At 39.2% G+C, this 22,977-nt stretch overlaps 2 protein-coding genes across 2 annotated transcripts in view; one reads left to right on the forward strand and one right to left on the reverse strand.

Moving 5' to 3' along the window:
* Window positions 1–8,149, forward strand: part of LOC134661918 (heparan-sulfate 6-O-sulfotransferase 2) — a 52,744-nt gene extending 44,595 nt beyond the window's left edge. The window contains exons 4-8 of the mRNA XM_063518166.1: window positions 1,672–1,797; window positions 2,906–2,988; window positions 3,914–4,158; window positions 6,135–6,319; window positions 7,247–8,149. Of these exons, the coding sequence (XP_063374236.1) occupies window positions 1,672–1,797; window positions 2,906–2,988; window positions 3,914–4,158; window positions 6,135–6,319; window positions 7,247–7,394 (787 nt within the window). The 3' untranslated portion in view covers window positions 7,395–8,149. The remainder of the gene's footprint in view (window positions 1–1,671; window positions 1,798–2,905; window positions 2,989–3,913; window positions 4,159–6,134; window positions 6,320–7,246) is intronic.
* Window positions 1–22,977, reverse strand: part of LOC134661674 (GTPase-activating protein) — a 360,962-nt gene that overhangs the window by 144,379 nt on the left and 193,606 nt on the right. The window lies entirely within an intron of this gene.

Genomic DNA, 22,977 nt, shown 5'->3' on the forward strand with positions numbered 1-22,977 from the left:
GTATTCAATGTAGTCATGTCCCCTAGGTTATGTATTGTGGAAGCTACTGTAGCTGCAGTAGTTAGCTTGTACTGGGTAGTAGGTAGTTGTTATATACCTGTATTAATTATTGCTGAGCGGTAATTGCCCTTGCGTCGCTGCACCGGCGGCGCTGTTGTTTCTGCGGCCATCGATGCGCCAACACAATGTATATTATCACGCCTAATTAACTTGTTGTTGATACCTACGTACTGCAGATTGCTGATACAATTATGTGTTAACATGTCATGCCTATTAAAGCATACATACGCTACACACGCAGACCTCTTGTGTAATTATTATACGGGGTAAAAAAAATACCCTCTTTATTTTTAATTTCAATTAAATTTTTTGGAACATTTTATTTAGAAATAAGACATTTTTCTACATATGATTCTGAACTGCAATGTGCTTTTGACACCAACGAACTGGACCACTTGATTCATAGTGCCATGCCCGTAAGGCGTAAGGTCAGTCTTTACGAAGCACATAATATATAAGTCTATGCCCTTTTAGGTTATTGGTGGGGCAGGGTGCCTAGTGTCGCAAAGCTAAGTTAGCGCTTAAGAGCCAACAGGAGCTAAGATTTAAATATTTTAGGTAAATATACCCGTCTCGCTAACGGAAGCGGCTCCTAAAACTAGTACGATAAGGACAAGGCGAAACATCCTGCGTAAAAATACGTTTGTATGGAGAAATGACCACTCCTGTTGGCTCTTAATCGAATGTGTGTAGAAAATTGAGTCGAGCAAAGCTATTGGCAACTTGTTACAATGCATAATAACAATGATAATATGTAAATAAATAAAGGTTGAAGGAATTCTGGATCGGGGCTAATCGGTAACAATCGGATTATCGCATCGTCGCGTAGTGGATGGGCAACGAGACATGTGCAGTCGCTGGACTATCTGCCGCTTCACGCTCCGCTGCATCCCGTGCTTTCAATGAGCGCTACGGGAATTACCGAATTAGGACTCGCCCTTTTTACGATAAAATTGTACAGCTCCCTGCATCCCTTAGTGCGGGTTCTGTGGAGAGTTCCAGTCCAACAAAGCTATTCATTAGCACATGTCTATCGCGTGGGTATTTGTGTATGGCTGTATGACTCTTTTATATTATACGAGTTATGTATTTATCAATTACCAAAATTTGTAATGTAAGTTATAAAATCGGCGAACACAATAAGTGAAGGGTACTCGGAAAGAACATGTCTTTGTCTATAATCGCTGTAAGTTAAGAAGTCAATTTTGACAGTTGTGAATTGACCCTTAGGTATATTTACGCAGCTAACGGCCTACCGTTTAACTGATAGCCTTAGTGTCAAAGGGTGCAAAGGTCAATTCACAACTGTCACAATTGACTTCTTAGCTTCGTTAGCCTATATTTTAGTAACATTTTGAGTAATCGGCGTAATCGCGTTTTCAAAGTTTGGAACGATGTAAAAATTTACGTTCATTCTGAGACCAGGTTTTTTAAAGAAAAAAATATGTTTATATATATAATACAGTGATAACAAAAGATACCTACTTAGGTATTAAATATGTAATAGTTAATTAAGAGCTCTGTATTTTGAGATTAAAGTCTCATCGACTTTATAGGTTACATATGTCCGGGTACCCTTCGAGTTTAATATGATGGCGGGTTTGCGCACAGATGCGGGTTGCACGCAGACTTCACGGAGCTGACGGCGTGCGTCGGCAGCGAGCTGGACCGGCACGAGGGCTCGGCCGTGCACAGGAGATACTTCTACATCACCTTACTGCGGGAGCCAGTCTCTAGGTATCGTACTTTTTATATTTGGATTTTATACCTGAATGACGCAGGACAAAGGATAATCTTATCTCGTAATAGGTGCAATCTGTTCTAGGTGGGATGCGCTACGCTATTAGAGCTACTGCAACTTTAATATAGTCTACATTTTGACTAATAGCGACGTTGCATTTTTATACTTCCTATTTATATACTTACTTGTATAGGTTACAGTAAAAGCTTGGGGTAGTTGTAACCAGTTACTATTTGATGTAACTATTATTAAACTAATGCCCTTGGTCGGTTGTAAAAGAAGTAGGATGGGATTAGGAATGAGAAAAAGTAGGTACAATAAAATTAGTCAGTTGTACCTATCTAGAAAGTATGGGTATGTGAGAATGACGAATGCCTTACGCCAGCGTCGGCGATAAACGACATCGAGCCACGGGGTCACAACAAAACCAGCAGCTGACGTGACCAACCGCGTCCACTGTTCGTTAAAAGCCCATTATCTAAACGGAACAAAGCCCTTTTAAAGCTTTATTGCTAACTACCTTTCCAGGCTGTTTGATGAACGATTGATGACGAAATTTTTATTTGTGTCGGTCGTAAAAGCCCTTCCAACTAATAAAGCTATTGTTTACGTTACGTGTTAAATGCTCAATGTGTCTCTCATATCGCTAAAATATCATCATCATCATCTTCCTCGCGTTGTCCCGGCATTTTGCCACGGCTCATGGGAGCCTGGGGTCCGCTTGGCAACTAATCCCAGTAATTGGCGTGGGCGTAGTTTTACGAAAGCGACTGCCATCTGACCTTCCAACCCAGAGGGTAAACTAGGCCCGTATTGGGATTAGTCCGGTTTCCTCACGATGTTTTCCTTCACCGAAAAGCGACTGGTAAATATCAAATGATATTTCGTACATAAGTTCCGAAAAACTCATTGGTACGAGCCGGGGTTCGAACCCGCGACCTCTGGATTGCAAGTCGCACGCTCTTACCGCTAGGCCACCAGCGCTTTTGCGCTCATATCGCTAAAATATATAAATAGAAAATAAATAATATAAATATTTTGGGAACAATATCATTTTGTAGATGTTAACAGTTACAAGTTTGATAGAGTTTTGTTTGTCTGTAGATACCTATCGGAGTACCGTCACGTGAAGCGCGGCGCGACGTGGAAGGGCTCCCGGCATTGGTGCCAGGGGCGCACGGCCACGGGTAAGGACTTCTACCCTATCCATCTAATTTAAGTGCCACGTCACTGGGTACTTCTTATAAGTACATTTACACAAAGAAAACGTATCGACACGATCCCAAATAAATACACCCGTGGGGTAGATTAAAATCCCGACCCGCACTGTCAGCGTGCCCGCTCCCTGCAGTGGCAATAAAGTGGGAAGGGATCATTATTGCTTCTGTTTTTACACTTTGGACGGCATTTCGTACTAATCCGTTTATCAACACCTCTTACTCGCTGCTCTGCCACTACCACCCTTCGCGATTATGATTGAGGAGACCTAAGTCAAGACGCGTGACGTTGATCGATCTCTCCTGTTCATTATTACACTAGCCTAAGCCACCTGTTTAATATCCTTAATTCTAATTTCAAACTTTAGCGAATTGGAGGTTGTGGCTACAGTCGGGGTCGGCGGGAGTAGTATTGTAAATGTAACATAGAACACGTTCTAACTGTAGGTACATGTCCTAATCATGAAAATTATTTGATGCTTCATGTAAATGATTTAAACAACCTGATGTTATAAGACGCATTAAATTTGGTATTTCCTGTTAATGTTTACCACACGATTGATACATTTATGTTAGATTCAGGTGTTTGATTTTGTCTGAAATGCTTAACCATTAAATTATAAGTAGCTCGTTTGGGTTTTGGGATGATTATTAAGTGGAAATGAAACTAAGTATCTACTACAGGTTTATCCCTGATGGGTTATCCAAATGTCCAAACGTTTTAACCTTGAGAGTATCCGCTTCTTTTTCGCGGGCCGGATTGTATGGAATTAAATAAGCTCACGGGCCAGATCCGTAGTAGTTTGGAGACCCCTGTTTACGAATACCTACCTAATATCAGATGATAAACATAGTATCAGGTAAATAGTATTGAGTGTTGGTATGTGTGCGACAGCCCTGGAAGTGCCGGCATGCTACAGCGGCGAGACGTGGCGCGCGGTGACGCTGGAGCAGTTCGCCGCGTGCCCGTGGAACCTGGCCAACAACCGGCAGACGCGCATGCTGGCCGACCTGGCGCTCGTGGGCTGCTACAACGGCACGCTGCGCCACCGCACGCCCGACTCCGACCGCCTGCTGCTCGCCTCCGCCAAGAGGAACCTCGCCGCCATGGCCTACTTCGGTCTCACTGAGTTCCAGAAGGTAATTCTTACTAACCTCACTGAAATCCGACCAAATTATAAAAATCTATTGTATTTCTTTATAACTAAGTAGATATATAGCTCTAGATATACCTAGAAGTGCCTCCATTTCGCAATCATTATCTTTACGGCTACCGCGAGGTGCCAATTGGCATTTACGTTAGCGACATGCGTGAACTCGATCGCATTTCCTCTCTTTTGCACCAATACAACAGTGTGAGCGGGATGGACTGGGACCGAGTTTACTTCTACTTAGCGTGCACCTAACATTCATTGCTGTTTGTTTTACAGGTTTCTAGTAGCTTGTAAAATTTAATACACTCGTAAAACTAGCCATTCGTTTCCCTAACTAGTGTGTACCCCAGTGTATCAATTAAACGATGACCATAATATCAATATTATTATATCAAGATGTAAACAAAATTACTCTGATTAAATAATAACTATTTTAGTTCGCTCGATAGTGCTCACGTTAATTGGAAACCGGCTATAAGTGTTTAGCGTAGGCGACAGATGTAGGGCGCCGTTGGTGGCCCTGAACTGCATGCGAAACAGAGCCTCTTAACAATATTGAAATACTATTTAAGTTCAGCTGTCTAAAACTGTATGTAAGTCGAGAAAGGAACTGCAGTAACTTACAGATCGTAAAATATGACGGAAATATCGGCACCGATAACATGATTTATTGCTTGCGCTTTATGGATGTGGGTCGTATAGTGAAGAAGGACGCGAGGCTAAGCATGCACAATTACCTAGTCCACCTATTCTCGAGCACTGACCCCGGACGAAGATAAGCACTGGCATTATTTGCACTTGAATCATTGTTCCCGTATCTGTGGCGCCATTTGTTCCTTGTCGCTCGGGCTTAGGGTTGCCACATATCAACATCTAAAGAAAGCCCTGACTCCGTGGTTCTGAACTAAAGTCTTGATACATGTAGAGTTTTGGGTGCACAGATTGTGTAGGGTAGTATGTTCAAATCGCGGTCACCGCACATGCGCTTTTTGAGTTCTATTTCTGTGATCAGTAGTAGTAGTAACTAACTAATGGGTTGCACACGCGCTGTCGCAGATACCGTAGGAAGTGACACAATCCACCGCTTCACGGAACGTAGGTAAATCACAATCACATGTGGTCGTTCGGTACGGCTATGAGTACCTAAGTCTCGTCTACATAAAGTTTTCAACAAACTTAGTGAAAACTGAATTAAGGTGTATCTATTCGGGTAATTCCGAATACCTACTTCAAAATGTCGGCTGAATCTGAAAATCACCCTTAATCCCATCAAATTAGTTCTAACCGACAATTTTAAGAAGGCGTTATACCTTACCGGTAGAAACTGAGATTATTGGTGTGTAATTGTTCAAACAATTTATATACAACGATAGCCGTGTTAGTTCAGTTCTTTACCTACTTATTATGCTTCATTACACAATACACATGGCGTCGCGAGGCGCCTGAATTGGTGCAGGATTGTACAACATTTTTACTCTTTAAATATAGTTTCCAGTACATATTTCAAGTCCGCATATTTTCGTTACACTTTCGGTTTATAATAATATATGTATCTCCTACGGATAGATATAGTATTTATAAAGTTCAAGGGTAAAACATGTATTGATTGGCATCGAATTCGAGAGGGAGTGCTACGATTATTACCTGCGTATTAGGTCGTAAGTTCCAATAATTGGAGGGATGCCAACAATAGAAGTTTTATCTACGATGATCTATTATAGATACCTCAGTATAGAATAGATACAATGATAATATCCCGATGTACACGATTGATGGTGAATGAATAGTAGTATAGATAGTAAACCGTATGAAATTTATTAAAATACCCACCCGCATTAAGATGTTATTTAGCATGCACGTGTTTAAAGATGGTATTCTTTATACTTATAAAACAAGTTGAGATAGGTATACATAGATGGGAGTCCGGAAAATAGTAAGCGTGTTGTGTCGGTATTGTGTCAGATATCGCAGTACGTGTTCGAGGAGACGTTCAACCTGCGGTTCGCGGTGCCGTTCACGCAGCACAACGCGACGGTGTCGGGCGCCACGCTGGCCGCGCTCTCGCCCCAGCAGGTGCACCACATCAAGCACCTCAACGAGCTCGACCTACAGCTCTACGACTTCGCCAAGAACCTCATGTTCAAGAGGTACGCACCTTTTGTCTAACTACAGTAGGTCCTCGCACGCACACGACACTCGGTGTTATTTTACATTTTAAATTCTTAAGTATTTCTTTACTATATGTATATTTACTCGTGTGTGTTCCATTTACTCGTCATTCGCGCCTCTCTTATTGCGTTGCGAGTATTACATATATACTAGTTTATTGGCATACATTGCTTTGAACAAGTAACTTTTCACTGGGCAAATGATCAAGCTGTAAGGTAATGATAATCTTATCAGGTCTCCGATACAACTTTCTTGACACTTTTTCTCCTTTTAGGTGTATAGGTTTTCTGCACCTGAATCCCTGATATTTGTGTAATATGTATGCTTTCTTTGACCACATTGTAAAAACTAAAAAAAAAAAAATATTATTAAAGAAAAATTGTTTGCGCCAATATTATGAAATGATTTGAGATTTGGGAAAAATGGCAAAAATCCACAAGTTGTTCGAAATCACGCCATCATTTGTTCACTAATAGACATGACCTCCCTTTAAATGCATCTTAACTATTTTTACTGTTTGAATTCGGAAACCTGAAAAATACTTCCACTGGTATCTTAGGTACATAACATCAATGAAGATGTGGTTAGATTGTACCGATTGTATTATTCCTTCCTAAGATAACATGAATTGACAAAACGAAGAAAAAACCCCTTCCTCTTTTCCTAGTTAGGTACATAACGGAAAAGTTCCGGATATACTGACGGTACCGTGCAATAAAATACGTGACTGCATCCGGGCACAGGCAAACATGTTAGACCCTAGGTTATGTTAATACGAGTATCCAGGTAACATTAGATTGTAGGCTTAAGTAGCTCCCTCTGAAGCCCATACAGGAAAGAAAACATAATATTCAATTTAAACAAACTTGTAGGTATTGGTGTTAAATTAAATATGTGATGAATAGGTTCGAGGCCCTGAAGACACGGGACTCCGACTTCGAATACCGCTGGCGGCACCTGGGCGAGGTGGCCCCGCGCAGCGGCGTCACGGAGTTCGACTGGGACAGCAACCTCGAGGACGCCACCACGGACAAGTACCGCGGCCGGCGGTAAGCGCCCCACAACACAACACTAGTCAACCACCCCTACTAGGTACCTAACCTAGCCGCCGACACGTCATTCATATAAATGCGTTCGTAGTTACACCAGTTAATACTACATATAAACTCTAAATGTTAAAATAGGACTGTACAAATATTTACAAATATCATCAAGCAGAACTAGTGTTTTGCTAATGTTCTCTTTATAGATCTTCGTGAAATCCCTTTCTTAAGCTATCTTAAATATTATTTTATGATATGTTTCGTAGACGTTGGCATCTACACATTGTGCTATAATATAATTCCATCCCTTGTAAGTATAATGTCTAAATATAAATTATATTTTATCCCGTTATTGTATGAAAAGAATGTTAACGTTGAAACAGGGTAGGTAATGCATCTAGGATGAGCCCAAACGAAGTAGCCTTTAATGTAATTATCTGGGAAAATGATGAGTGACATGACTTTTAAGAGTTATAAGATACCTGATGACTAGTATTTGTTTTAGAACCAACTTTATTATGGATTATTTGAAATATAATGACCGACAAGAATATATATTTTAATTTATATTTTATATGTTTACGACGTATTGGATATTGTAATGGTTCTAAAAAATACTCTTTTTATGATTTAAATATTTTTTTATTAATTAGCCAAAGATCAAAAAATGGAAATAAGTCATACTCAAAATAATTGTAACGGATTTAAGTAAGTACGAAAATAAGGTTCACTTTTTAATGGTAGATGTAGGGCCTTCGTGTGGCTGAGTTAACCCTCGTTAAGACCCTTGAGCGTACTGTCCTTATATACTTCGCGCTTAGTTTGACTGCCACGTACGTGTGCCTAGTGTACTACTGCCCGTCTGGCTGAGGCGGTGCGCTGCCGATCCATAAATGAGGCCTAAGGCGACACCTACCTATAGTCACGGTGCTCCTCCTATAACAGGCGACAACAAGCGGCTTACACGCAACTTTACAATGCGCTCTAATGAACACTATAAGCCATTTATTTGCACAGGTGTAATAAACGTAGGAAATGTACTGAACAAATTATTAAGACATGATTTCCAAGAGTAAAAATAATTTTCTTTACAACCGGTTACTTAATCCGTCAGCCACACAATTGGGTCCTAAACATTGACGTCACTGTCAGCTTTATCAAACAAAAGTGTTCTATGTGTTGTTATTTAAATAATTTGGCCGACCGTTTTAGTTTCGTCCAATTATAATTTACATATCTTTATCAATTAGGTTAGAGAGTTAAGTATAAGTAGGTTATATTATTAAATCACTTAAGTGATCTCTCAAACCAAGCACACGGCAAGGCAGCGGCTAATAGAATAAGGTTTTAATTTGTAATTCGCGAACAAATTACTATTAGTATAGAGATGTCTAAAACACACACATACTGTTGTATTGTATAAAGCAATAGCTTTAACAAGTCGTCGCTTTCACTAATGGCATGTGCTGCGACGTTTCTAATTCCAAATAGCATTCAGCGTTCATACAAGCGTATTAATTAGTCGTTCAACTAATTCAGCCATTGGAAGTTACACTTTATTAATTACATGTGTACCTAACAGGTTATTACTATATCCAAAAACGTCCTATAAGAAAGATTTAATATCAAATGGTAAAGCAAATATTGTAATGTAAATATTATTGTTACTACGATATACTTCTGTTAATGGACAAGCCTTTTAGTTCCGGTTGAGCCACAGGGCTAATCAGTATTTTAAGACTTGTTCAACATTAATACTTATAGTCATTCATTGTGTTATTTATAATGAATAAGATTTCTAGGTCTGTAAAAAAAAAAAAAAAGTTTTATTTTCAGCTATTACTCAATCTGGCATTGGCACCCACCACCCACCATATTTGCAATCCAACGGATACTCAAATCCTGTGTTCAAATGTGGCTTTCCAACACAGAGGGGTCTTTATGCTTCAATCGCAATAAGGATTCACCTGAAATTCAAACATAAAGTCTGATAGAATGGTTCTTATTGCACATGAAGCATAAGAACCCTTCACTGGAAAGCCACAAATTTATTTTGTGACCCGACTCCTGATCTAATACGACTACGAGTATTACGCCCTTATACAAAAAGGTTGAGTATACCTGAGTCAGTCCGATTGTCGCCACCAGCATCAAGTTTTCAAAAAGCACTACCTACTAATTGAAATATTATATGTAAATATTTTTTGCTGAACAATATGGAATATTCTATTAGTATACTTATTCAGAAAATGTAATAAATAAATAATTACTATTATTAGACAATCTTACACGAATCGACCTAGTCCCACAGTAATAAGGCGTGTGTTGTGGATAATAGATCTAGAACTAGCATTTTTATTACTAAGCTATGGAATGTATTTATTAATTGTATTGTATACCTGGTATGAATCCATAAGAAGTATGAATCCACAGACGATTTTCATATAATACATAGGTATATACCATAATAGGCGGTTATCACACTGCTTCGCACGTCCGGTGCTGCGTTTTTAACTTTGTACCTACAGTAGAATCTCGATTTGTATGCAAAAACCGCATGGTATCACACATTGGCTCCACCTGTCCGTGCGAAGGTGCGAATCGCACGACGATTCGTTTGTCGGACGGAGATGCGGCGCGCGCCGCGGGGTCTGCCACACCGAGCTCCATTACCGTACGGATTTTTGTTCATAAATGCAATTCGTCGCGCATCGCAGTATCGGACGAAATTGCGGAGAGAACCGCACCATCGTACTGTCGTCGCCGCACTTCACACCGACATGCGCCGGCAGTATGATAAACGCCATAGAGCTGGGTCTGAAGCACTGCCATTATATATTATTATTTCTTTTCTGGCGTATAATTTTTGAAAACAATGTCGTTTCCCGAAACAGATGAATGATCATCGTACGATCACACTTTTATCGCAGCGCGCGGCGGAGAGGTCGATCTTTGACAATAAATTCGATAGGTACAACTTTTCTTGCGTTCATTTTGTCCGCTTTGCTTACCTACTTAGATGTTGCCTGTTGCTAGATAATATGATTCTTTAAAAGACATGTTTTGTATGTTACTCAAGCGTGTGAAACGTATTTTTTACTTATTTATCTATGTGTGGTGTAGTCATTGTTTTTCGTTTCTGATTGAAGTTGTTCGCTGACAAAATGTAAACGGTACTGGCTTTCAATGTAATTTTAGATTTAAATAAGATTAATGTTTATTATGATTATATGATACGAATATTTTTTCGGTGTGTAAAAAATATTACACTATGCCCTGTGATAAAATCTTTATGCACCCAATATTTCAAAATAATCGAGCGCATAATCCATAGCTTTATATTTTGTTCTCTGCTTACAATAAATTAACCCCGACACCCTCTCCCGTAAAAATGTTAAGTGACCAAATCGGTTACTAGGTATTTCGGATATTGGTCGGTAAAACAATATATGTAGTATATTTTAGGTCGCTTTATAATAATGATTATACCGACTTATAGTGACGATACCAGTTTAAGGCACGACACTTCATCGGTTGCGTTGTGAGCTGCTAATGTGCAAGTGGTCAACGATTGATCAGACAGAAGGGAAAGGGTGTCCAGGATCGTTGGCCGTAAGTAATGGGTGTAATTGCCATATATCGAGTTAGCCATTTATAGAGCACGTAAATATTATTCTTAACGATTGTTGTATTAGGTGTAACGAGTAACTTATCGAATGTGCGTCAAATAGCTGCACGTACCTACCCACTAGTGCGGATTGTGTGGTCTTGTACCAAATTTTAGGATTTAGTTTATTAAGTTCCAGACTGAACCAAATCATATGACGTCATGTTGTGTTAATAAACAATGAGTAAAATAAATAAATACAAAAATATCCTATGTTTTTATTTTTATTTTCCTTTGGTTGTTAAATAAATAGTACCTAGTTAGTGCCTACACAGTGAAGTTCGTTGCTACGTAAATTGTTATTACCGGTCTGAATCGCGACGGGAGTTTTTGGACAGCAACAAATGGTGGGGAACTTTATCATCGCTTACAATATTTTACGTAAAATTACTAAAAAATATAATATAAAAGTAACCTCTAACGGTCTAACGGATATAGTTAAAAAACATTATTTAGAGCCCGCGCTCACCATGAATCAAGTATGTACCTATATATGAAAATGTATCTTATTAATTGTAAATTTAATTATTTACAGGAACGAACAAACAAATTGGTCAAAAACGGACAGAACTATAAGAGCTACATACTTCATTTTGTTCTATTACCTATATAATATTTATAAACTTACTTATTAGCCTGACTAAATTATGAATATCCATTAGGTATCCAGCTCTGCATCCTGCATCATAATATTCATAATTATTGTGTTGCGCGTCAAAACTCAAAAGGATCGTCATTGAATGATGAATGAGCAGCACTTACGCCGCATTGGATGATATGAAGTATCCTCGCGAATTCGCATTGATGTGATTAGGCGCATCCGCTGCGCCCGCGGCGCGGCTGTCGAGGGGTCCCAGCCACTTACGCTCTCGCTCTCGGCAGCACTGCTCGAGTGCTCGCGATCAAATACAAGGCGTTGGGTTGCAAATAGCACGTATTGGTCGCACGTCGCGATTGCCAACCTATCTTTGCTAAGATAGATAAATAGGTAAGTTTGAACAATATGAAGGACCGACTTCACAAAACAGTTCATAATGCCTTTTTATTTTATAGTCTTCATCAGCAGCCCCACTTTACTATTTATTAAGAATGCTTTCAGAGACCAAATGCGCAAAACGTTCCAAACAGGTTTATGATTTTATTCACGAAATAACAAGTGATTTTATCTATGGTACCTATAGTAGGTACTATAAAAATGTCCCTATATAATATTTGAAGAGATTCCTCGTTTTCTACAGTACCCATCGTCAAGTCCTGAATTAATGATAATAAGACCAACTGTGAAGTAGGTAGGTATATTTGTCAAGTATGTAGGTGTAAAGTTTGTGGGCAACGAAACGGGGCAATAGCTGCCTGGCTATGGCCATTATGGCTAAGTTACCTAAACTAGCAATTTGTATCGAGGTCAGGACACTTGCACTGTCTGTGGTCTGAATTAACAAACGTGTAGCTACTGCATTTCGAGTGCAACGACTCGACCGCATTAATTGATGAATGGACAGAAATTAATTCAACCTGCGCCGTACCAGATTTATCAATAAATTAACGTGGTCTGCTCGCCAGCGATACAATGTCGAGGAGACGACAGAGTCGACAGACGCAGACATTCATTCAGTTCTGATTCCGCATCCAATATTGTCATAATCAGTTACCTAATTGTTACCACGGTTTTTAAATAGGCATTTGTTGGCAAATTACAGTCCTACTACTTACTTTGAAGTATACAGGGGTGTCGTGGTCGTGTTCAGTTCGGATCAAACGTAGGAGAGGACCTTATACGCTTAGTAAGGCAGTAGGTATACCTATGTCTTATTCACCGAAAACAGTGGCGGATTTGCAGGGTCGGCCGCCCTAGGCCCCAGGCCCTGTAGTAAGTACTAGCCGCCTCTTTATCAGCACCCACCATTATTGGTAGACTGCCGAGTGCCTCCCCTAATATCTCGCCGCTCTAGGCTACGAATACTTGCCCTTAGGGTAAATCCGCCACTGAACGGAAATGAAATGGTTTTGGAAAAATGAATGAAATTTAATTGGCCGTTTTCAGGACAATCTGAATAATATATGTACTTAGTAGATTCTGGGCTCCTGACCATTGTTTTGAGGGGGGACCTTCCGACTACATTCTAATACTTTTTGAAAAACGAAAGCAGTCAGATTCGCAATTTAGAAGAACACAAAATCGAAGATTTCTCCGAAGCTATTAATTGCGGACGGAGGGGGGCGGTGCGTGTCTTTTTTATATGCGTCAAACAGCTTTGTCAGTACAAAATGGCGCGAAATTCAAATGGTATTTGGGACCATAAGTAAGCCTTAATTCGCGCCCAATTTCGCGCCTACATTTTTTAAATTTGCCGCTTTTTTCTACTGACGGGAACGGCTTGACAGACTATACCTATATGTACGAGTATATGACACGAAAGATGAAGAAAACCATCCTATTAAAATGGTTTTATACTCGGCGGTTAGGTACATCTGTACCTAACGGTAGGAACTTTGTTACCTATTAGTATTTAGTGTACCTATTTATGTTATGTGGATTACACCACATCTCATGACCGTATTGTTTGGGTTGATGTAAAATTTCCAAGACCTTTACAATAACGCGGAGAACAAAGGCACCCCTATTTAAATAGGCCCGTTGGACCTGTGTAATAACTCTGCATTAATTTGGCCGATAGGCGATAAGTTGCACGCCGGATAAGAGGCACAATAGCCATTACAACAAACTGAACTGAAATACAAAGCGGTGATGTCTTAACTCAACTTGTTCTGAAAGCTTTTTAGATGAAATGCGGAGGCTTTACTTGTCCCCTTCGTTCAACTTCAGCCGCTTAAGTGTCTCCCAGAAAACAATAACGTTGTTTCATTTTGGCAGATACGATACCCTTTCATGTTCAGTGCTCCTTTAATTAACTCGATACAATGAATCCGGAAAGCATTGAATGGGCTACTTAGTGAGGTGGGTAGATGTAGGTATTGTACCTACATAGATGATGTCATCAATTCTAATGTCAAATCGGTTATATTTAGAATTTCCCGCCAACAATTTGTGTAATATTTCGGTAGCCAGTCTCTAGCAGATTATAGGTAGATGAACTTCTTGATAATCTTACTACAGCTATGCGCCTACAGTGGTAATCTGAAAAAAGTGTAAGTACAATTATCTGAAACAATTAAATTATTTAGTCGTTATAATTATTATCCATTTTCGCCCGACTGAATTACATTAGGTACACTAGGTACGCAGTTAATGCAGTCACAGCCTGCTGTAAAGGTAGGTCAGGTCAGGTACTTTGCTGGGGTAGTGTGCGGGCACGATGGAGCTGCCCACTCCACTCCACACTCACTGCACACGCACCGAGCACAGGAATAAAAGTGCACTCTTGACACATCAGTGGAGAGTCTGCGCCATGCGTGAATGAATGCAACTGTGTTGGGTTGGAACTCGGAGGTGACTTGGTTTTACATATTTCAGGATGTAAATTAAAATCAATAATATGTTACCTATACTAAGTACCTAACTAACTAATCAAGAACAAAACAGAATTACGACTATGTACCTATAATAAAAGTAAGTATAAGTGGGTATAAGTAGATAGATAAAAAGAACAGTAAGTCAGCTGTAACCTAGTGAAGTTCGATTTGAATTATATGCTAGAGTTAGACCAAGCTAAGTTGGCACATATTTTTTGATAGCACAGACGTTACCGTGCAAGTGTTATTGAAATGTCATAATTTCATAGATGTTTGACGTTTAAAATAACACTTGCACTATCAAAATCGCTGCCAACTTAGCTTGGTCTAACTTTAATACTTTAAGATGCCTAACGGTATGCATAATGCATATACTTACATGCAATATCGGTAACGTGAAATAATATGTATAAAACCTACTTGATAGAACGTTTGCGATCACGATAAAAGCACGACCATCATAGGATTCATAGGCCCCAGGCTAGTATATACCTACCCGAATTTATCGATAAGATTTCATATTCACAAAGTGTATATCTAAGTTTATGATTATGTTTGTATGCATGCAAAGAAAACGATGGATAGGATGGGTACTTACACGTTAGCATGGGCGGCGGCGGCGGCGGCGGCGGGCCGGCGAGCGCGCTCGTTAGCGCTCGCGCCGCTCATGTTTCACGCACTGCTGCCACGGAGCCGCGCCGCGCCGCGCCGGCGGCGAGCTGCCCTCTGTAAACAATGCTCTTTTGTTCCCCATTATTTCCGAACGATGCATAGGATTAATTTACGCCATAACGTTGGCCTGCTAATACGTTGCCTGCCACATGTGAATTCCGTTATATGCTCAAATATTTGCTACATTACAAAAGCTTACCCACGCTATTTTAATGTTGTCTATTGTTTGTTAGGGTTAGGAGTACCTACGTACGAGTACATGCATCCTATCAGTTTTATTGCAATAGGGATATGTTCGAAAAAAAAAAGATCGTTGATCCAAATCAGATGGATGATAGATACCTAATATTTACATGATTATACGTAGCGGTAGATTTGATTTGTAATGGACAATGGTTTCTAGGTAAAAGGTAGGTGTCTACAATGTGTAAGTATCATCGAATAGGAAGAATCAGCAGGCAGAAGTTTCTATGCCACGTTCCGGTCGCTTGTCTTAGGAGTGGTAAACGAAGCTAAAGTAAATACTTGATGGGATTCGAGTGGCGGCTGCAAGCTGCGAACGGCGGCTAAAGCTAGACACCCGCGGCCATGGCGCGTGCCTGCTGTGCTGACGGAAAATTATCCCACTCGAGTGCAACGTGAAGAGAGGTGATGGGTTTGCCCCGCCAATCGATGCCCACCTTTAATAATGTTTGTAGAATTTGGTATAAATTTCCCTCATGGTTATTTCACTTATTTCAATATTTGTTAAAATCTGGAATCGGCCTTCGGGCTTAATAGCCATCGGGCTAAGGCGATCTACGGGGGGAGATCCAAAAGCCCGCGGAATGGCGGGGACGGGGTGGAGATGAGCATAATTTCTAGTACAGTACTATCCCAATAAAAACATAGGTAAATGTGAAATGAGAACCAAGTGCAATATGAAGTATGACTTCGCCGCTTTCGGCGGCGCCGCCGTCAACAACAACGCATAAGATAAGAGTATAAGTCGTATTGAACTTGGCTCTTATGTTTTTGATATGATATCATTACTTTTTGTACAGAAAATATTAGTAAGTATCCATTAGGAATAAACTGATATTTGTAAAATTAACTACTACAATGATTCACCAATACTTTCATACTTAAGTTTGTTTTTACTTTGTTGATACTTAAGCTTAATACTTAATTATCAATAATTTTCAGTTTTATGATTTTTTCCTCTATAAACACCTAATATTGTTATTGACCGAAGCGTAGCGAAGGTCTACGTTTTGACTCGGGCATTTTGCTTTTGTATGTCCGGATGTTCTCCTCTACAGGTCACAATTCTCAACCGATTCTTGTGAAATTTTGTGACCAGATTCTATGAGTAAATAATTTTTTTTTGTCGATCCCGTTTTTGGAAATTTTCAAAAATGGAGGAGTTGTGATACCTCGCGCTTAAACAAATAGTCGTATCGATATCATAAGAGTATTTTCTTTTTGAGACATATTTACATAGTAAATGGCAAAAAATACAGAAAAATTGTATTGCTGGTTTAGGCGGTATTTAGATATTTAGTTTGTGTTCGAGAATGAGTAGCCAAATTTCGTCAGCTTAGCTAAGAACTATCATGGCGCATTTTGCAAACAATCCCTTTTTAGGGTTCCGTAGCCAAAAGGCAAAAAACGGAACCCTTATGGATTCGTCATGTCTGTCTGTCTGTCCGTCTGTCTGTCCGTCCGTATGTCACAGCCACTTTTTTCCGAAACTATAAGAACTATACTGTTGAAACTTGGTAAGTAGATGTATTCTGTGAACCGCATTAAGATTATCACACAAAAATAGAAAAAAAAATAATTTTGGGGGCTCCCCATACTTAAAACTGAAAGTCAAAAAATTTTTTTTTCATCAAACCCATACGTGTGGGGTATCTATGGATAGGTCTTCAATGATATTGAGGTTTCTAATATCATTTTTTTCTAAACTGAATAGTTTGCGCGAGAGACACTTCCAAAGTGGTAAAATGTGTGTCCCCCCCCCCCCCCCCCTGTAACTTCTAAAATAAGAGAATGATAAAACTAAAAAAAATATATGATGTACATTACCATGCAAACTTCCACCGAAAATTGGTTTGAACGAGATCTAGTAAGTAGTTTTTTTTTAATACGTCATAAATCCCCTAAATACGGAACCCTTCATGGGCGAGTCCGACTCGCACTTGGCCGCTTTTTTTTGTTTGCACACAGAAAGTCTGGGTTCGATCCCCAGTAAGACATAACTTTTTTCTATTTTTTTTTCACGTAAACTTTTTTTTTTTATTAAATTAAAATCTTTGTATTGTTGATTGATCAAACCGCTGTGTGGCGCTGTCATCGTGCACGGTCCCAATAAGCTATGCTCGCGAGGTCTACAGCTCACAGAGCCACTAGTTTATTTGTGCTGCCCGGTTAATCAAGTTGCCCAAATGCCAAATGTCAAGTTTCTAGGTCATCTGGAAGTGGGTCAGGATTTTGACCTACCTATTGGTCTTAACATCAGGTACATGACCTTAATACGTACACTACACTGAAATAAGAATACTTAATGGTGGTATTTTATAGCTCTGCAGTTTTTGTTTTTCATTACCAAGGAAAGAGTCTCGAACTCGAACATTTGGACAAATAAGGCGAAATGACTTGCCGCCATGAGCGCAACGCTAGGAAGATCCTTAATGGGTGTGATTAAATAGTAAGCTGGCAATTATGTAGCTGGTATTCCCCGCGGAGGTGTTTCTGCGCCGGCAGCTCATGCCGTGCCAGAGCGTGACGCGGGTTCTCCATTTATCGCATTTGCATTATTTTTAACGTCTTGCATTATAGTGGGCCGAACATACAAGACAGTTTTAATTGCTATTTGACCTATAAAGTTGCCTGGATGGATTCAGCATTACATTAAATTGCTTTGAAAATTAAATGTTTCAATAGGATCACATTCTAATACAAGAATTATAATGGCCATTAATTCTCCCCTCTCTCTCAGTCTTAAGACGGGCGGACGGGTGTGTCGAAAAATATCAAAGTATCTAATTATTAACGTAAAAAAAAAAGAATTAATGGATCGCGCTTAAACAAATAGTCGTATCGATATCATAAGAGTATTTTCTTTTTGAGACATATTTACATAGTAAATGGCAAAAAATACAGAAAAATTGTATTGCTGGTTTAGGCGGTATTTAGATATTTAGTTTGTGTTCGAGAATGAGTAGCCAAATTTCGTCAGCTTAGCTAAGAACTATCATGGCGCATTTTGCAAACAATCCCTTTTTAGGGTTCCGTAGCCAAAAGGCAAAAAACGGAACCCTTATGGATTCGTCATGTCTGTCTGTCTGTCCGTCTGTCTGTCCGTCCGTATGTCACAGCCACTTTTTTCCGAAACTATAAGAACTATACTGTTGAAACTTGGTAAGTAGATGTATTCTGTGAACCGCATTAAGATTATCACACAAAAATAGAAAAAAAAATAATTTTGGGGGCTCCCCATACTTAAAACTGAAAGTCAAAAAATTTTTTTTTCATCAAACCCATACGTGTGGGGTATCTATGGATAGGTCTTCAATGATATTGAGGTTTCTAATATCATTTTTTTCTAAACTGAATAGTTTGCGCGAGAGACACTTCCAAAGTGGTAAAATGTGTGTCGTCCCCCCCCCCCCCTGTAACTTCTAAAATAAGAGAATGATAAAACTAAAAAAAATATATGATGTACATTACCATGCAAACTTCCACCGAAAATTGGTTTGAACGAGATCTAGTAAGTAGTTTTTTTTTAATACGTCATAAATCCCCTAAATACGGAACCCTTCATGGGCGAGTCCGACTCGCACTTGGCCGCTTTTTTTTGTTTGCACACAGAAAGTCTGGGTTCGATCCCCAGTAAGACATAACTTTTTTCTATTTTTTTTTCACGTAAACTTTTTTTTTTTATTAAATTAAAATCTTTGTATTGTTGATTGATCAAACCGCTGTGTGGCGCTGTCATCGTGCACGGTCCCAATAAGCTATGCTCGCGAGGTCTACAGCTCACAGAGCCACTAGTTTATTTGTGCTGCCCGGTTAATCAAGTTGCCCAAATGCCAAATGTCAAGTTTCTAGGTCATCTGGAAGTGGGTCAGGATTTTGACCTACCTATTGGTCTTAACATCAGGTACATGACCTTAATACGTACACTACACTGAAATAAGAATACTTAATGGTGGTATTTTATAGCTCTGCAGTTTTTGTTTTTCATTACCAAGGAAAGAGTCTCGAACTCGAACATTTGGACAAATAAGGCGAAATGACTTGCCGCCATGAGCGCAACGCTAGGAAGATCCTTAATGGGTGTGATTAAATAGTAAGCTGGCAATTATGTAGCTGGTATTCCCCGCGGAGGTGTTTCTGCGCCGGCAGCTCATGCCGTGCCAGAGCGTGACGCGGGTTCTCCATTTATCGCATTTGCATTATTTTTAACGTCTTGCATTATAGTGGGCCGAACATACAAGACAGTTTTAATTGCTATTTGACCTATAAAGTTGCCTGGATGGATTCAGCATTACATTAAATTACTTTGAAAATTAAATGTTTCAATAGGATCACATTCTAATACAAGAATTATAATGGCCATTAATTCTCCCCTCTCTCTCAGTCTTAAGACGGGCGGACGGGTGTGTCGAAAAATATCAAAGTATCTAATTATTAGCGTTAAAAAAAAAGAATTAATGGATCGCGCACGTCGTTGGCTTTTTGGGTGGCACACGCGCGTTGCCGAACGCTTTAAATGTAGGTACACATTGTTAACTCATTGTGTCTTCAGGAACTCTAGTACCCTTAAACACCAGAAGAATATATTAACTATTAGAGTCTGTGCGGAAAGAGAAGAGTCGTGGAAAGTATGGGGCCCAATACATACACACACACATATACATACACATACTCATATAAATATACTCTAATAGACACGCCTTCGGGATTAAGCTGAGAATTACTTCATAATAAAATACAAGCTCATAAGATTAGTGATTTTGTATGAAAATCACTAATAATATTCGCTTGTATTTCATTATGCAACCGGCCCACATAACGCCCACCTTTTACGACCAGGCATTATCGCAACACCTCGGTCGTACTCCCGAGTTGCTATCGGCATGGCAATTGGCAAGCAAGCGTTGCAAGTGGATAAGTATCTACACACACACCGAGTCAACGACAACGTGAGGTTGTCACGACGGTCGTGACAACCACCTTTCAATTTATTTAGTGCGTCTATAGTCCCGTGAATTGACCGTTCAATCTGGAACAATAACGACGAACTGGGTCAAAAACTTTTTTCACACCTATTCGGAAAAGAGCTTTTTCTTCCCTGCTGGAGGGATCAAAGTGGCACTTTTCCTCCCTGCTAGGAGGGATCGAGTCACTTTTCTGTTCAAGCACACTATTTTTACATTTTTTTGCTTAAATAATCTGTTTAAGCATCAGATTGTGTCAACACTAAGATTTTTATTTTCCTCATAGTTGATGTGAAAAGCAGTATGTGTCACACGATATCAAAATTATTTCGTCTTGGGCGTTAACACTTGAATCCCTCATTACGCTTAGGATTCAATGTACGCCCTTGACGGAAATATATCATTTTGATCCCTTGTAACACAAACTACTATTGTTTAAGTATTAAAAGGTTATTAACCCTTTAACCGCCAGAGTCTGATATACAGGTTGGTCCAAACCTTGACGTCCAAAAATTTTTTTTAGATTCCTCACATCGTGGGCTATCAGAATATACCCCATGTATGTTAACCGATTTTTCGTAGTTTTCGAGTTATGATTTTTTAAACTTTTAACTTTTGTTATGAAATTCCGGGGTTCCCATACAGGGCGGCTAAAAAATAATTGCATTCCCGTTGCCAGGGAGGTTTTGGGTTTATACTGAGCAAATTTTACTATGGGACCAACCCCGAAATCGCGAAAAAAAAATTGACCCTTCCATAGAAAATGGACAACAGCCAAAATGTATGAAAGCCAAATTTTTTTTTTCGCGATTTCGGGGTTGGTCCCATAGTAAAATGTGCTCAGTATAATCCCAAAACCTCCCTGGCAACGGGAATGCAGTTATTTTTAAGCCACCCTGTATGGGAACCCCGGAATTTCATAACAAAAGTTAAAATGTTAATTGCTAATGCTAAAAAGTTAATTGCTTTACTGTGTAATTAAGTTAGTTAGCTGTAGCCTTAGCATAGTTGTAGTTTTCGCTCCATTATGTTTTCATGAATCTGTTTTGTGTGCCTAATAAATAAAAAGTTTAAAAAATCATAACTCGAAAACTACAAAAAATCGGCTAACATACATGGGGTATATTCTGATAGCCCACGACTGTAAAAAAAATTTTTGGACGTCAAGGTTTGGACCACCCTGTATAAGACATTACATATCCAGCTCATTTCGCCACAGTTTGATAACTAAGACAAAGATCTGATTTGGTTTTTACAGCACATTTATAATTCCCGTAACTATGCCAACCTTACTCTGCGTGGTACACAATTACTGTCGGTGACGACACGAGCACGCTCGATCAAAAATTGCTGGCGGTTAAAAGGTTAATAATAAATCTTGAGTGAGAAAATTACACTTCCAATTTCCTTCTATTTTTGAACTGTCCCAAACGTTTAAGTACCTATTGTATTTCCACAGGAAAGACGCCCGTCATCCGACGTTGGACGTTTTTGATCCAGCTAAGTAAAAGTCAAAATGAGGCTAGTATTAAATAATAATAGTACCTACTAAAAGACACAAGACCTTTTGTGTCTTTGATTTCGGGTATCTGATCAGTCTAATCACAATCGGAGGGGGCGGCTAATTGACACGCAAACAGAGTACCTAACTGTTACTGTCAGAGGGCGTACCGCGAACACCGGTTCGCAAATTGCAGGCATCTTTCTCTTTTATTCCAAGGCGTCATTAGAGTTCGCGCCTTCGCGGTAGGCCCTCAGATACCCCGGTGCATCTGATCTGTTACATTGTTCTGAGGAGTAACAGTACCGTACTAACAATATAATTACCTATGTACCTATTTATTATATTTACAAAAATCTAGACTAGTAAAATTAAGGCCAGAAAATATATAATTATACATAGTTTAGTAAACTACCTACAATACGAGGCGGTTAAGCAGTGCTTTAAAAAACAATAAAATTATAGTGTTCCAGTCTAGAAACATTTTCGCCTTTTAATGATTATAACATTGTTGGTTAGACAAAATAACTGAAATAAAATAGAAATATAGTAACAATTTACCCCAAAAAATATATTCCTAACATTCTAAATTTGTTTAGGTTTTAGGATCTTACCGATAGAGTATTAAATAATTCAAAGTGCATCATGCATACATTTGCTGCCTGTGGAGCTGGTAGCGTTCTAGACTCGAAGCATCTCACTGGAAGTTTTTATATCGGCGGTAAATTTTTATTTTACCTACCTCTAAAGCTTTCTTTATGTAGGGAGCACTCGGGCTGACTACTCGTCGAATATAAATTTGACGAGCATTTAACCGCCGACATTGAAGGCCACATCCTCTAAAATTCGCTTCCAGAATTTAAACGCCTGAATAAATTTTTAAAAATTAAAGACTTTGTCACTCAATTCGTATTTTAACTCATAGAAAATAGGTAAAGTAACTATCATATTGCATTTAACTGTGTCCTAGATATTAAGTAATAAACTTACAAACTTACTTCACACTACACTTCAGCCAGTATAGTGTCTTAAATAAAAATACATATCTGAAAAACAGAGCTTTGCTCGGAAA

This window comes from Cydia amplana, chromosome Z (assembly GCF_948474715.1).
Source record: "Cydia amplana chromosome Z, ilCydAmpl1.1, whole genome shotgun sequence".
Taxonomy (NCBI): Eukaryota; Metazoa; Arthropoda; class Insecta; order Lepidoptera; family Tortricidae; genus Cydia; species Cydia amplana.